This window comes from Pseudopipra pipra, chromosome 2, assembly GCF_036250125.1.
Source record: "Pseudopipra pipra isolate bDixPip1 chromosome 2, bDixPip1.hap1, whole genome shotgun sequence".
NCBI classification, from domain to species: Eukaryota; Metazoa; Chordata; class Aves; order Passeriformes; family Pipridae; genus Pseudopipra; species Pseudopipra pipra.
In genome coordinates, this window is record NC_087550.1 from 116,122,399 (window position 1) to 116,135,236 (window position 12,838).

The following is a 12,838-nucleotide window of genomic DNA, read 5'->3' on the forward strand; positions in this document are numbered from 1 at the left end:
ACCCATTGGCACAGTTCTTGAGAGCTCCTGTTACATTTGCTGCATTTCAAGCTCATGGTTAACACTTTAAATTAGGTTATTTTCTCTGAGTTTTAAGTTATGATCTAAAGTTCATATAATTTTTTAATCCTTTTATTTTTTTTGATTAGTCAGTAGCAAAGGGATTTTTTTATTTTTTTTAAGCTCTTAAGATTCTCTGAGTTTTCCTTGCAAGTGGTGTAACAAAATCAATATATATTAGCTCCAGTTTACTTTAAGCAATGTGCTAACAGCTAAAAAGCCTAAAAACCACTTTTATTTCTTTTCTTTCTTTGCTGAACAGCAAGTTTTCCTGCTCTTTAGTGCAGCTTTTAAACTTGAGGGGTTGAGGATTTAAATTCACAGGGGAAAAGGGAATGTCAAAGGGAAAGGAAATAAACTGAAGTAACAAGATTATTTGTGCCTTAATGGAGATATTTAGGAGCTGCATGATTGCTTTTCATGGAATAATTAATTTTGGGTGTGCATTATGGTTTGCTTGCAAAAAATCACCCAGTAACCTGGAGGTTTCTTTTCCTTCAATGCAGATTGAAGGCCAAGGCCATGGGGCTGTTTTTGACTGTAAATTTTCCCCAGATGGGCAGCATTTTGCATGTACAGATTCCCATGGGCACCTGCTGATATTTGGGTTTGGCTGTAGCAGGCCCTATGAAAAGGTAAGTTCAGCTTTTTACTGGAACTCTGTCTCAAATTTCTGACTGAAACTGGATTAGTTGCATTCACTCCTTCAAAAGATCACGTGTAAAAAAAGAGGTTGGTGTGGTTCCAGGACCCAGTTGTGATGGATTCTCCTGTTTGTATGGTCCTGGCACAGCAGAAACAAGCACTGTCTCAACATTCCCTTGGGAGAAGCTCCCAAGAACTTCTCTGGAATACATTTTCACCTTCCACTAATTCCCATTAATTGTTCCACCTGAAAATTACTTTTCTTTCTGATTTCTGGAAATAGCTCAATGTTTAAAGATTGGAACATAGGACAGAAGTTTATTGCTCTACTACCTACTTAAACAAAACCAGACTCTGTGCATGGGAAGGATAATTTGCTGGTTTATCTTGCAGCTCTTTTGGCCTTTCCATATTTAAGCCCAAATTCACAGTAAGTGAAAGTAAATATTCATCCAACACTGTGGATTTGGAGATGTTAGAAAAACGTGTGTGGGGACAAATGTTGTGCTGTTTTGAATCAGCCTGTTTGCTTTTTGTTGTGATAAACACACGTGTTTCTTTTCTTCACTTCCCCTCAGTTTCTTTCAGGTTGAAATGATAATTCCATGTATTTCACTTTAAAGAATTATTTTTTTTTCTTGCTCTACCTTCTTAGCTGAAGTTGAAGCTTGTTCTCTTCATCCTTCCCATCAAGGGAGCAGAGATTCTGCTTGTGATCTAATATTTTACATCACTGTTTTCCTTCAGCCTCCTGGACTCAGTAGACTTGCAGAAAAATTTTCAGGTGGACGTAGATGAAGATTAAGAAAGAATTCTTAATTGGGAACTTTGAGAGCTGATGTTGAGCTATGGGCAATGATTTCCTCACATGGAAACCAAGGAAACTTCTCTTAATTGTAGGGGAAAAAAATAGAATATGTATAAAATATTTTTAAGTGTAAAACAGTGCTTTTGCTTTAAGTTACTTCAGCTTTTAGGGCAAAAACACTGAAAAATTGGAATACTGTGACACCCATCCAGATCAATTGAAGTTGTGCATAATTTCTTGTGGGGAACTTGCCCTTTCTTTTACCTTTAGGGAGATTTCAGATACTTTATTCTGTTCTTTGGCATCTTCTTTTTGTCAAATTGATGGCACAAAGATATAATTTCCTTCAGATTCCTGACCAGATGTTCTTCCACACGGACTATCGGCCGCTGATCCGGGACTCCAACAACTACGTCCTGGATGAGCAGACCCAGCAGGCCCCTCATCTCATGCCCCCTCCCTTCTTAGTGGATGTGGATGGAAACCCTCATCCCACAAAATATCAGAGGCTGGTGCCAGGAAGGGAGAACTGTGCAGATGAACATCTGATTCCTCAGCTCGGATATGTGGCAACAAGTAAGAACAGAACCACTAAAGACCAGTTCACTCGTTCGGTTCTTTCCTGACGTGCACGGGCTGTGCTGGAGTTGTAGGCTCCACAAATTCTCTTTTGGAATAAGCAGTTGGAATAATTTCAACCATTTGCTTTGTTTTACACTTGCAAGGTGATGGAGAAGTGGTGGAACAAGTGATTGGCCAGCAGACCATTGATCAGGATGAGCAGGGCTTGGAGCCCAGCATCCTGGATGGGATGATCAGACAGTTACAGCTGGAGCAGGATCAGAGAACTGGAGCTGATCAAGAGTCTGCTTCAAATGCCCCACAAAATGGGGAGGGAACACCCAGAAGAGGTTGGTAATCACTGATAAATTCTTAGCTGATTGTTTTCCTCCATTTTTATTACCCTGTATGAAATACTGGAACAGGTTTTAGCTTTATTGTTGGTTTGGGGACTAAGATTCCTTTAACACAGTGATAACTGGGTAAGATACTTTTCCTGATTAAAACAGCTACTCCTGTGATTAAATTCCAAAACAAAGCATTTCACTTTTCCTTTTGAACAACATTAATTTTATTCCTTGTGGGGTGCTACATACTTAATAATATTTGTAAAGTACTCAAATAACATTTATGCAAAATAAATACAATACTTATTTTCCCAAAATATTTTTAGTATAAATATAAAAATATAAAAATATGATTACAAATGGTTTTGCAATACTTATTTTTTTGCAAAATAAGAATTGTGCCATTTTCAAACTGGTTTCTCCTCTCCCTTCTTTACAGATTTAAATGAGATGCTTTTCTGAGCTGTGTCCTTGTAGTTTTAATTAGAGAATTATAAAATAGATAGATAGATAGATAGATATGTTATGGTATATAATTGTGTAAATAGGAGATATATAATCATGTAAATACACGATATATAATTATATTTAATAATATAATAATTTATTTTTAATTCTGTACACTCAGCTCCAGGAGAAGTGCTTTTTAGAGCCTCACCAGCCTCAGAGCTGCCTGGAAGTTCAAGAAAACCCCTGTGTCACATCCCACTTCCTTCCACTGTATTAAAATAGTAGCAGAAATGATAATTTTTCAAAGTCTATGTGTAATCTCACTGTATTTTCTGTATAACTTATGTATTCTTCTGTGACACAGATAATTCTCGAAGGTTGGTTTGAAGTCGTGTCCTTACAATCGCAGCCATGTAAATCTGTAAAACATTAATTATCTTGTATATGGAGAAACAAGGCTCCAATTCTCTGTAGCCTGGTAAAAAAAAAAAAAGGGTGTTTTTTGTGTGTTTTAGCTTTCAGGAGGGCGAGTGTGGACATCCAGAGCCCCCCCAACATCGGGCTGCGGCGCAGCGGGCAGGTGGAGGGCGTGAGGCAGATGCACCAGAACGCCCCGCGCAGCCAGATGGCCACAGAGAGGGACCTGCAGGCCTGGAGGAGGAGGGTTGTGGTGCCAGAAGTCCCAGCAAGCCTGCTCAGGTCTGTGACAGCCTGCTGGGCTGCAGGTGTGACCAGAGAGAACACTTCAGCTGGGTTTTGGTACACCTGGGGCTGTTAAACCAAAGCTAAAGTAGGGGTAGTTCAGTGTCGTGGTCAGATGTGCTTAAATATTCTAAATTGTAAAGGCCATTCAGCAAGACTAAAGGGAAGTTTCTCTAGTTGAATGGTTATCTCCTATTTCAATATATTCAGTCATCTTCAAGGCCAGCTAGATGACCAAAATTCCTGCTTTCTCCAAAATAAAAGATAGGGGTTGAATTCATTTACATGAAAGAGTTGAGTGAGATTGTGCTTTCTGTGAGACTTTTGGGGGTGATTTTTGGCCAGGAGCAGCACCAAGCACTTGAAATAAAAAACTAGAAAACCTTAATCCTAAATCAACTGCTTTCAAAAGGATTCTCAGTATTAGAACATGGTGCTGATAATGCAATGTCATGGGAGAAGATCTCCATATGGACCACTGACTTAAGAGCTGGACTGAGATGATCCTTGTGGGTCACTTCCAGCTCAGAATATTCTCTGAATCATCTGTAAAAAGAAGAATTAATAGCTAAATATTTCTCTTTAGCCATATGTGCTACCACACCTCCGAAGGTTTCGAGCAGCATTCCCTGTGTTGGGAAGTAGAATGATTGCAAAGGGAGGAATGTGGATTAAAAATGGGGTTGGAAAAGTTGGTTATATTTTGATGTTTGCAAGGAAGAATTTCTTAAAACCCTTCTTTTTTACTCTTTTATCTGGAAATGAGAAGAGAGTTGTTTGAGCACTAAGAACTGCAGTTAATAGTCAAGTGGAATTAGGCATTTTGGGATAGATCCTTTAATGAGATCAACACTGTCAAAACAGATGGAGAATTGGATTTTCCCGACTTTCTTGTAGGAAGCAGGAAGAATATCGGACTGCAAAAGGGGAAGAAGAGAGAGATCTTTATGTAACAGAGAAGATAAAGTCATTTGAGTCGTTGGAAAAGGTATGTGGGAGCCCCTTGGAAAATGGGCATTCTGTGCCTGGGGACAAGTGGTGTAAAAACTGAAAGCAGGTCTTTCTGAAGGTGTGGCCCTCAGAGGACCCTGATGAATCAGCTTCCAATTATTGCAGGACAAGGTTTGATTGATTTTTATGAATACCTAGAATTCTATTTGTTTTCAGTCCTGCCTCCTTCCATCTGGGGTATTTGGGAGTCATTCTTAAAGGCAGGTTTGCTTTCAGGCCATGCTGGGTTTGCTGCAGTGGAACCCAGTGGTTGCAGGTCCCTGCTGAAGCACTGAGGTGCAAGGGAGAACATTCCAGATCCCATATTTGAGGAATTACAGGCTGTATTGCTGTTCCCTCATTTTACTTTACATGGCAGTGTTTTGTGAATGGGGAGAGTTTTTCAGACTTGCCTTGTTTGGAATGCTTTTTTTATGGTCTGGTCTGTGGAAGAGATTGGTAAGAAGCAAAACTTGGTTACTGTGCTGTTTTTATAAGATTGGGGCCTGATTCAGTGTGTCTTGCAGTACAAAACAGTTTGACCCAAGAATTCTATTGCATGATCCCCTTTCCTAAGGGGAGTTGGGGAAAGAAAGGCTGAGAGACTTGGGATTGTTCAGCCTAGAGAAGGGAAGGGTTTGGGATGACCTAACTGTGGCCTTCCAGGACCTGAAGGAGCTACAAGAAAGATGGAGAGAGACTATTTCCAAGGGCCTGGAGGGGCAGGACAAGCTGGAATGACTTCAAACTGACAGAGACTAGGGTTAGATGGGATATTAGGAAGAAATTCTTGGCTGTGAGGGTGAGGAGGCCCTGGCACAGGTTGCCCAGAGAAGCTGTGGCTGCCCCTGGATCCCTGGAACTGTCCAAGGCCAGGCTGGAGAGGGCTTGGAGCAACCTGGGCTAGTGGAAGGTGTTCCTGCCCATGGCAGGAGGTTGGAATTACATGATCTTTAAGGTCCCTTCCAACCCATTCTGTGATTTCTCTTCCCTCAGAATTGCACATTGTAGGCACTTAATGTCTTGCTTCTGTAAATGTATTTAGCAGGTTATGTGAATGGACCTGTCACAGTAGCTTAAAAAGAGAAATTTCTTAATAAATCCTAAATTTGGAACAGCAGATTTAAGACTTTTGGCTTACAGGGATATTATTTTGAAAAGGAATTTTGTCATGACGAGGCTGTGACGTGATGAGGCCGTTTCAGTTTTGCAGTCAGCTGTGCTTTTAACCACCCTTTCACCCTCAGACAAGTGTGCCACATAAATATTTTTATTTAACTTGTTTTTTCACCTCCAATTAGAGTGACTCTGAGTCCTCATTAATCCAATCAAAGCGCCGACTGCACAGACGGAAATATTCCAATTACCGAACACGGAACAACATTGAACAACTGGAGTCTTCTGATGAGGAAAGGGACAACTGCTTGGGCTTGATAGACCAGGTAAGCTCTTTTCTGAGTTGTCATTTTGAACTTGAGCTCCTCAGTAGGTGAAGTTTCACATAAATGTGTCTTTTCTCTCTTAAAACAAATAAGCAAACAAAGAAACCTTCTCTTTTTCCAGGGGAAGTATTTTTCTGGGCATCATTATTGTTGGCACATCCCAAGCTTTGATATTTGTTGCTTTGATAACAACAGTCTTTCCTGTCACTTTATAAATGGCTGAACTGGTTTTGCTGAGGATCCTCTAAACCAAATGCAAAAACCTGATGGACAACTGAACTTCAGCTGAAGTTGGGATTTTAGATGGGCTTTGCTGTTCCTCTGTGAAAACCTTCCAAATTCGTGCACACAACTAAAAGTGGACCTTGGGAAGGTCTTTGGTGATGTGATTCTTCCACAGGGTCTGTTCCTCTTGGCTTGGGCTGACACAGGACTTTGCTGTGGGCAGCAGGAGCTTTTGGCTGTTGGATTATGAGAATTTGTAAATCAGTGGTAGGACTATTGGACTGGAGTTGTTTTAAGGAAGGAAAGGAAATAGTCTCAAACTGGGAAAAGGGGAAGAATTGGAAGGAGTAGAGAAGGTTGGAGCAGTCACTTGGTCAGAGAGGAATGGTGAACAAAATGGGGGATGTTTAGGAGATAAGGAAATTTTGTAAGACAAGGAATGATATTCCTTGGAAATGGACTCTTCTCTTCTGGCTTCTTAATAAAGAATTCCAATGTGGTTAAAAACAAGTCACTTAAATTTAATGAAAAGTTCAGGTCTTCCTTATTTTGGGAACAGTGTGGAAGGGCAGGTGACAGGAAACTTCTGCCACCTGACACTGAAAGCACAAAGTGATAATGGGAGAGTTGTGTGCAGTGTCCTGTAAATACCACATGTCTGAAATACTTCTGAAAAAGTGATGTTTGACCAAATAATATTTGAAGTAATAATCTTATAAAAATCTGAGCATTTATGTAAATGTTCAAGGTTTTTTGGTTTATTTTTTGGTTTTATTCCTGTGAATGGTAGGATAAAAAAGAACTGAAATTTCACGTTCAATCTTGTTTATTGGGGGTTTATTGTTTCTGGTTTTTTGCTTGACAGCACAGAGCTTGAGAAATAAACAATGCATTATACTTAGTTATTTTAGCTGTGGAAAACACATTTAAAACATGAAGTTGATGCAAATAAAAAGCTGAACAACAATCAGGAAGTTACTGAACTCATGATATATTTTGATATATCTGTACTATTTAGTTTTGCATTTAAATACACGCAGGAATACACCCAGTTAGTACTTGGTCAATCAGTTGATGCCAAAACTAGGGGGAAAAAAAACCCCAAACCTGATTCTAATTTTCATAATTAAGAAAAAAAACCCATAGGAGGGACAGAATATACCCATGTTGTGTGTGGAGGGGAGATGTGATGTTTTCTCTTGATCTTTTCCTCTTGCAGTGTGTAAATTCCTCCCTCTGAGAGAGATTTCCTGCTGTACCTTATGTGCCCTAATTCCTTTCATTTCCATTTTAACTTTTTTCCCCATTTCTTCCTGACTTGATAACATAAATGTGGGTTTATGTTTCAAATCCTTAAAACACGTGGTCTAAGAAAATTTGGGACTGACTGCTTGTCTTTAAATTTAGGAAGCTGAAGAAAGTGAGGGTTCTGGCTCATCAGATGAAGAGGAAGAGTGGAGAAGTGACAAGAAAAGCAACAGTAATAGTTCTAGGTAAAAGTGAACAAACAGCCCAGATTTTACTTGGTGATGAGTTTGACTTGAATTTTGGCAACTTCAGAGTTGTGTAGAAGCTCTGAGATGTGATTACATTCTGTATTAGAATTCCTGTACTTTACTGACACACTGAATTGTTATTTATTGTTCCATTTCACCAAATAATTTCTGTCTTTTAATGTAGTTTCAAATCCCTCTGGATTTTTTGCTAGATGACAAGGAGAGAGAAAATAGCCTGGAACACTTTTATACTGTGTTATGTTGGGTTTTTGAGGTGTGAGTGATTTTGTTTGGTTTGGGTTTTCTTTTTTTGTTTGTATAGGTTTATTTCTTTGAATAATACAAAAACAGTCAATTCCTTGCTCTACAAAATGTATTGGGAAAAAATCTTAATTTTTATAAGGTTCTACTTTTATGTAGGACTGAAGTTGTAGATAACTTTTTAATCACTCTGTTTTGGCTTTTTAAGATATCTTTTCTAGAACTGTGTAGTAGTAGAACCTAAAAATGCAGAGAGAGAGAAAAAGCAGATGTGTAGCTGTGAGTTGTGTATAACTGTAAAGAATTTAAGCAGTGTTTGTCTACTGTGTTCTTTAGGGAGGGCTCCTCACTAGTCCAGAACTTCATTACACAACTTTATTGAATAAAATGTCTGATTTTAGAAATCTTCAGACTTTAGGAACTGTGCTTTGAATTCCTGGTGTTCCCCAAAAAAATCACGTTAAACTTGAAGTAATTGTCATGACAAGGTCAAAGGGATTGTAGTGATTTTGATGCTGCTTTCAGCAGCAATTGTTACCTGCTGGAAATAGTGACCTCTTGGCTCTGTTGTCTGTGTTCCCTGGCCCCTCGGACAGCGATTCCTCGAGCAGATATTCCGACTGGATCGCGGACGCCGGGATCAACCTGCAGCCCCCCGTGCGGACCTCGCGGCGCAAAGTGCTCAGGTACTGCAGCACCTCGGAGGAGGAGGTGTCCACAGAGAAATCATCCCCTCCCAAGAGAAGAAGGAGGAAAAGGAGAAAAAAACCCAAACCAAAAAGGCAGGAGGAGGTATAAATTTCATTGCTTCTACTCAGTCTTCAAGTAGTTTCTCTCTCAGGTTTTGGGCCTCCTCACTGGGAACTGTTAAAGTCATTTTGTTGTGGTTAGACAGGAATATTGGTGTCACTCCACACAGTTATGTGGAATTGGTTTGAGGCCATCCCAGATGTGAGGTATCTGCTGATTTCTAGGGAAGAATCAGCATTCCAAGTGAAGGCACTTTCGCTTTCCACATGAAAAGGGTTCTCAAGGTTGCTGGTGTTAAAAGGAAAATGTGTTTATTAAATACCTGTACAGAATATCAGACTTTTCACAAGGGCATGGAGTGATAGGACGAGGGGGAATGGCTTCAAACTGACAGAGGGTAGGGTTAGATGGGATATTGGGAAGGAATTCTTCCCTGTGAGGGTGGTGAGGCCCTGGCCCAGGTTGCCCAGAGAAGCTGTGGCTGCCCCTGGATCCCTGCAAGTGTCCAAGGCCAGGTTGGACAGGGCTTGGAGCAACCTAAGATAGTGGAAGGTGTCCCTGCAGGGATTTGGAATGAGATCTTTATGGTCCCTTCCAACTCAAACCATTCTATGACTCTGTGACTATAACCCTGTCAAAATGTCTGGTTTTAAATAACATGGCTGTTCTAAGGGACACAGTCACTGTATTGATGATGCCCATTTATACTTAGGTTGAATTTTTAATTTTTTATTATTTTATTTATTAGTCACAAGAATCTTTCAAAAATTTTTTAGTGAATTGAAACAATTACCCTTTTTTAAGTTACAATAACTCCTATTTGTTATTTTCTACCATAAAGGAGCAAACAAATGGGTTTTCTTGGGTAATTTTGATATGTTTTTGCCATGTTTTTCTCTCCATCCTTCCACTTTCTTCCGAGTAACCTCAAATAGTTTCTTACAGCTTGATAAATTTTTAATAAGTTGTTGTGTGCCAAATTAAAATGTAATGAGTTGAATTTGTGTCTGTTGTGTCTAATTTTGTGCAGGCTGATGCTGCAACACAACCATTAAACATGGAATTGTCCCATGACTGGCACCCTCCAGTCTGGATAACAGACACAGCTCTTCGGAGATCCCCCTTTGTCCCTCAGATGGGTGACGAGGTAGGAACACTGATTAAAACCTTCCAGTGCTTCTGTGATTACCCTAATTACTGAACACAGGAAAACATTGACTGTTTGGGGTTTGTTGGGCTTCGTTTTAGGTGATATATTTCCGACAAGGGCACGAAGCTTACATTGAAGAAGTGAGAAGAAATAACATTTACGAACTGAATCCACACAAGGAGCCGTGGAGGAAAGTCGTGCTTAGGGTAGGTCTGCACTGAGGAGTCTGTGGGTGCAGTATCAGTCATCTGTGACTGAAGAGTTTCAGTACACTGTTTGTAAAACAACAGGGGAAAGTGTCTTCAATTCCCAGAATGTCTTCAGAGTTCCCTGTGGGAAGCCCAGATTAAATCCCTGTGTTCAGAGTGTCAGGTTTGACTGACTGTCATTGAAATCTCTGATCTAGTTTCAATATTTGGGGGTTTTTGCACGCAGTGCAGTTGTTTGACTGATGTTAAACTGACTATTCTGTGCGTGGTCCCTGGGGTAAAACTTCCTGAAGCTGTTTGTTCTTACCTGTAGGATCAGGAATTGGTAAAAATTGTTGGGATTAGGTACGAAGTTGGCCCTCCCACGCTGTGCTGCCTCAAGCTCGCCTTTATAGACCACGCCACTGGCAAGCACACAGACAAATCATTTTCCATCAGGTATGTGCATCTCTGCTTTTCTGAAAAGTATTGAAAAATGTGCTTCTGTTGAATCTTCCTCCTAAAGCCCTGAGGAACAAGTGAAATAGGGGATTTCTTTCCCTGTAGGTACCACGACATGCCAGATGTTATCGACTTCCTTATCCTACGGCAGTTCTACGACGAAGCCCGGCAGAGGAACTGGCAGGCCTGTAAGTGTGTTTGCTGAGTGTTTGACTGATCAGTTTTCAAGTCAGAAATGTGTCCTTGGCTAATTCCTGCTCGTCTGTAGGTTCAGAGGGTTCCCTAATAGGTAAGAATTAGAAATTCGAGCCTTGGAGCTTAATAGGGTCGTCAGAACATCTGTTGAGATCTCATCTCTTTTCGTGTGTGCCGGTGGGTTTAGAACTTTAATTACAAAAAGAAATCAAGAAACAACATTTATCAGCAGTTTTTCTAATTGCCTGTAGAAGAGAAGCAGTTAAATAACTTCCCTTGGCAGAATATCTGAGCAGAGTGTTGTGCTGTAGCCGACAGGTTCCGCTCCATCATTGACGACGCCTGGTGGTTTGGGACAGTGCTGGGACAAGAACCTTACCAGCCTCAGTACCCAGACAGTCACTTCCAGTGCTACAGTGTTAAGTAAGTACAAGAATTTACACTTCTGTTGGTGGTGGTGTGGGTTGCCTCTCACACAGCTGCCTTTATTAGTTTGAGAATGTATAAATTGCTCAATTAAATAATTTTCCTGGTTTTATTGTCACTTAATGGTTTTAAGTTGCTAATGTAGTAAGAATATGTGAGAACTTGTGGCAGCTTGTTAGTGGATAGTAATATGGGAAAAGAAGTTGTTGACCTCTTCACGTTTTCTGTAATGACTAAGGCTGGATCTCTTCCATGAGCCAAGCAATGCAATTTTCAGTGAATATTAATTATTAGTCTTCACTGATAATTGATTTTGGATGGGAGGTGCTGAATCTCTGCTGTGGTTGCTGGCATCATGGTCTTTATGCTTCCAGTCCTCACACTTTGTCTGTCACATTGTGCACCCTTTTTCACATCAACAAAGGGGAAGATGAACAAAGATATTTCTGGACCTCAGTGTTCAGAATCAGGACATCATCCTTGTCCTGCCCTGTCCAAGCTGCGTGGAACAGAAACACAGAATAGTTTGGGTTGGAAGGGACCTTAAAGATCATCCCATTCCACCCCCTGCCATGGGCAGGGACACCTTCCACTAGCCCAGGTTGCTCCAAGCCCCGTCCAACCTGGCCTTGGACACTTCCAGGGATTCAGGGGCAGCCACAGCTTCTCTGGGCAACCTGGGCCAGGGCCTCCCCACCCTCAGAGGGAAGAATTCCTTCCTAACATCCCATCTAACCCTGCTCTCTGTCAGTCTGAAGCCATTCCCCTTTGTCCTGTCAGTACCTGCCCTTGTGCAAAGTCCCTCTCCAGCTCTTTTGTAACTTCCCACTGGGCACTGGAAGGGTAATCCTGGGATCTTGCCTGCTTTGGATCCCCCCAGTGAGGGATGACTGTAAGGAGAATAAACAATGAATACTTACTATTCCTGTTTTTACCATGCCCAGGGATTGTTCCCATATCTTTTACAGTACATTTAATATTCAGATTTTCGTTGTTGAAGGACTTTTTAATTTTTTTTTTTTTTTTGCTCAGAGGCTTTTGAACTTGTTGCTCAGCACAAAGAGAGGAAATATTTATAGGTAATAGGCAATTCTGTGAGACTGCCAAGATTGTGTTACATATTTTGGTTCCTTGTCTCATCTGCTTTCCTTGTCTTCTATCCCATTGATTTTCCTTGGTGGGAAGGTGCAGTTAACTCCCAGATTGAAGTTCTTGCCTGTTCTGTTCCTTCCCATATCTGTACATCTCATCATTTATGTTGTTGTGTACCACAGCTGTTCCTTAAGAGCAAGTTTAGATGGATTTAGTTGTTTTCTTGCCCAGTTCAAAATCAAGTTTCCAGTTATGAAACAGAGCCTGGAGCCAATTTCCTGAGCTCCTTTCTTCTGTGAGGGCTAAAGAATATTTCAGTATTTTAATGTACCAGCCTTTAGCAGAGCAGAGCTTAATAACTGAACAGGGAAGGAATGCTGTACTCCCCAAAGACCACTTTCCAAAGGGATCTCTTCCAGGATCTGTGCTGCCTTTGGAGAGAATGTGACTGTTCTGACTGCTCTCACAAACAGCTCTTCTAGAGGAGAATCCTAAGATATGTATATAAAAATATCTGGAGTGTTTGGCAGGTGTATTTGGGTTTTGTGACTTACTCTTTTTGTCACACACTCAGTAATCTCAAATTAT

At 40.7% G+C, this 12,838-nt stretch overlaps 1 protein-coding gene across 1 annotated transcript in view; it reads left to right on the plus strand.

Annotated features, from left to right (window-relative positions):
* The window catches only part of BRWD1 (bromodomain and WD repeat domain containing 1), a 46,645-nt gene that overhangs the window by 13,285 nt on the left and 20,522 nt on the right, over nucleotides 1-12,838 (plus strand). The window contains exons 16-28 of the mRNA XM_064647057.1: nucleotides 567-695; nucleotides 1,864-2,089; nucleotides 2,239-2,424; nucleotides 3,387-3,570; nucleotides 4,471-4,561; nucleotides 5,865-6,005; nucleotides 7,638-7,723; nucleotides 8,584-8,779; nucleotides 9,768-9,884; nucleotides 9,986-10,093; nucleotides 10,410-10,534; nucleotides 10,643-10,725; nucleotides 11,044-11,155. Coding sequence (XP_064503127.1) covers nucleotides 567-695; nucleotides 1,864-2,089; nucleotides 2,239-2,424; nucleotides 3,387-3,570; nucleotides 4,471-4,561; nucleotides 5,865-6,005; nucleotides 7,638-7,723; nucleotides 8,584-8,779; nucleotides 9,768-9,884; nucleotides 9,986-10,093; nucleotides 10,410-10,534; nucleotides 10,643-10,725; nucleotides 11,044-11,155 — 1,784 coding nt within the window. The remainder of the gene's footprint in view (nucleotides 1-566; nucleotides 696-1,863; nucleotides 2,090-2,238; nucleotides 2,425-3,386; nucleotides 3,571-4,470; nucleotides 4,562-5,864; nucleotides 6,006-7,637; nucleotides 7,724-8,583; nucleotides 8,780-9,767; nucleotides 9,885-9,985; nucleotides 10,094-10,409; nucleotides 10,535-10,642; nucleotides 10,726-11,043; nucleotides 11,156-12,838) is intronic.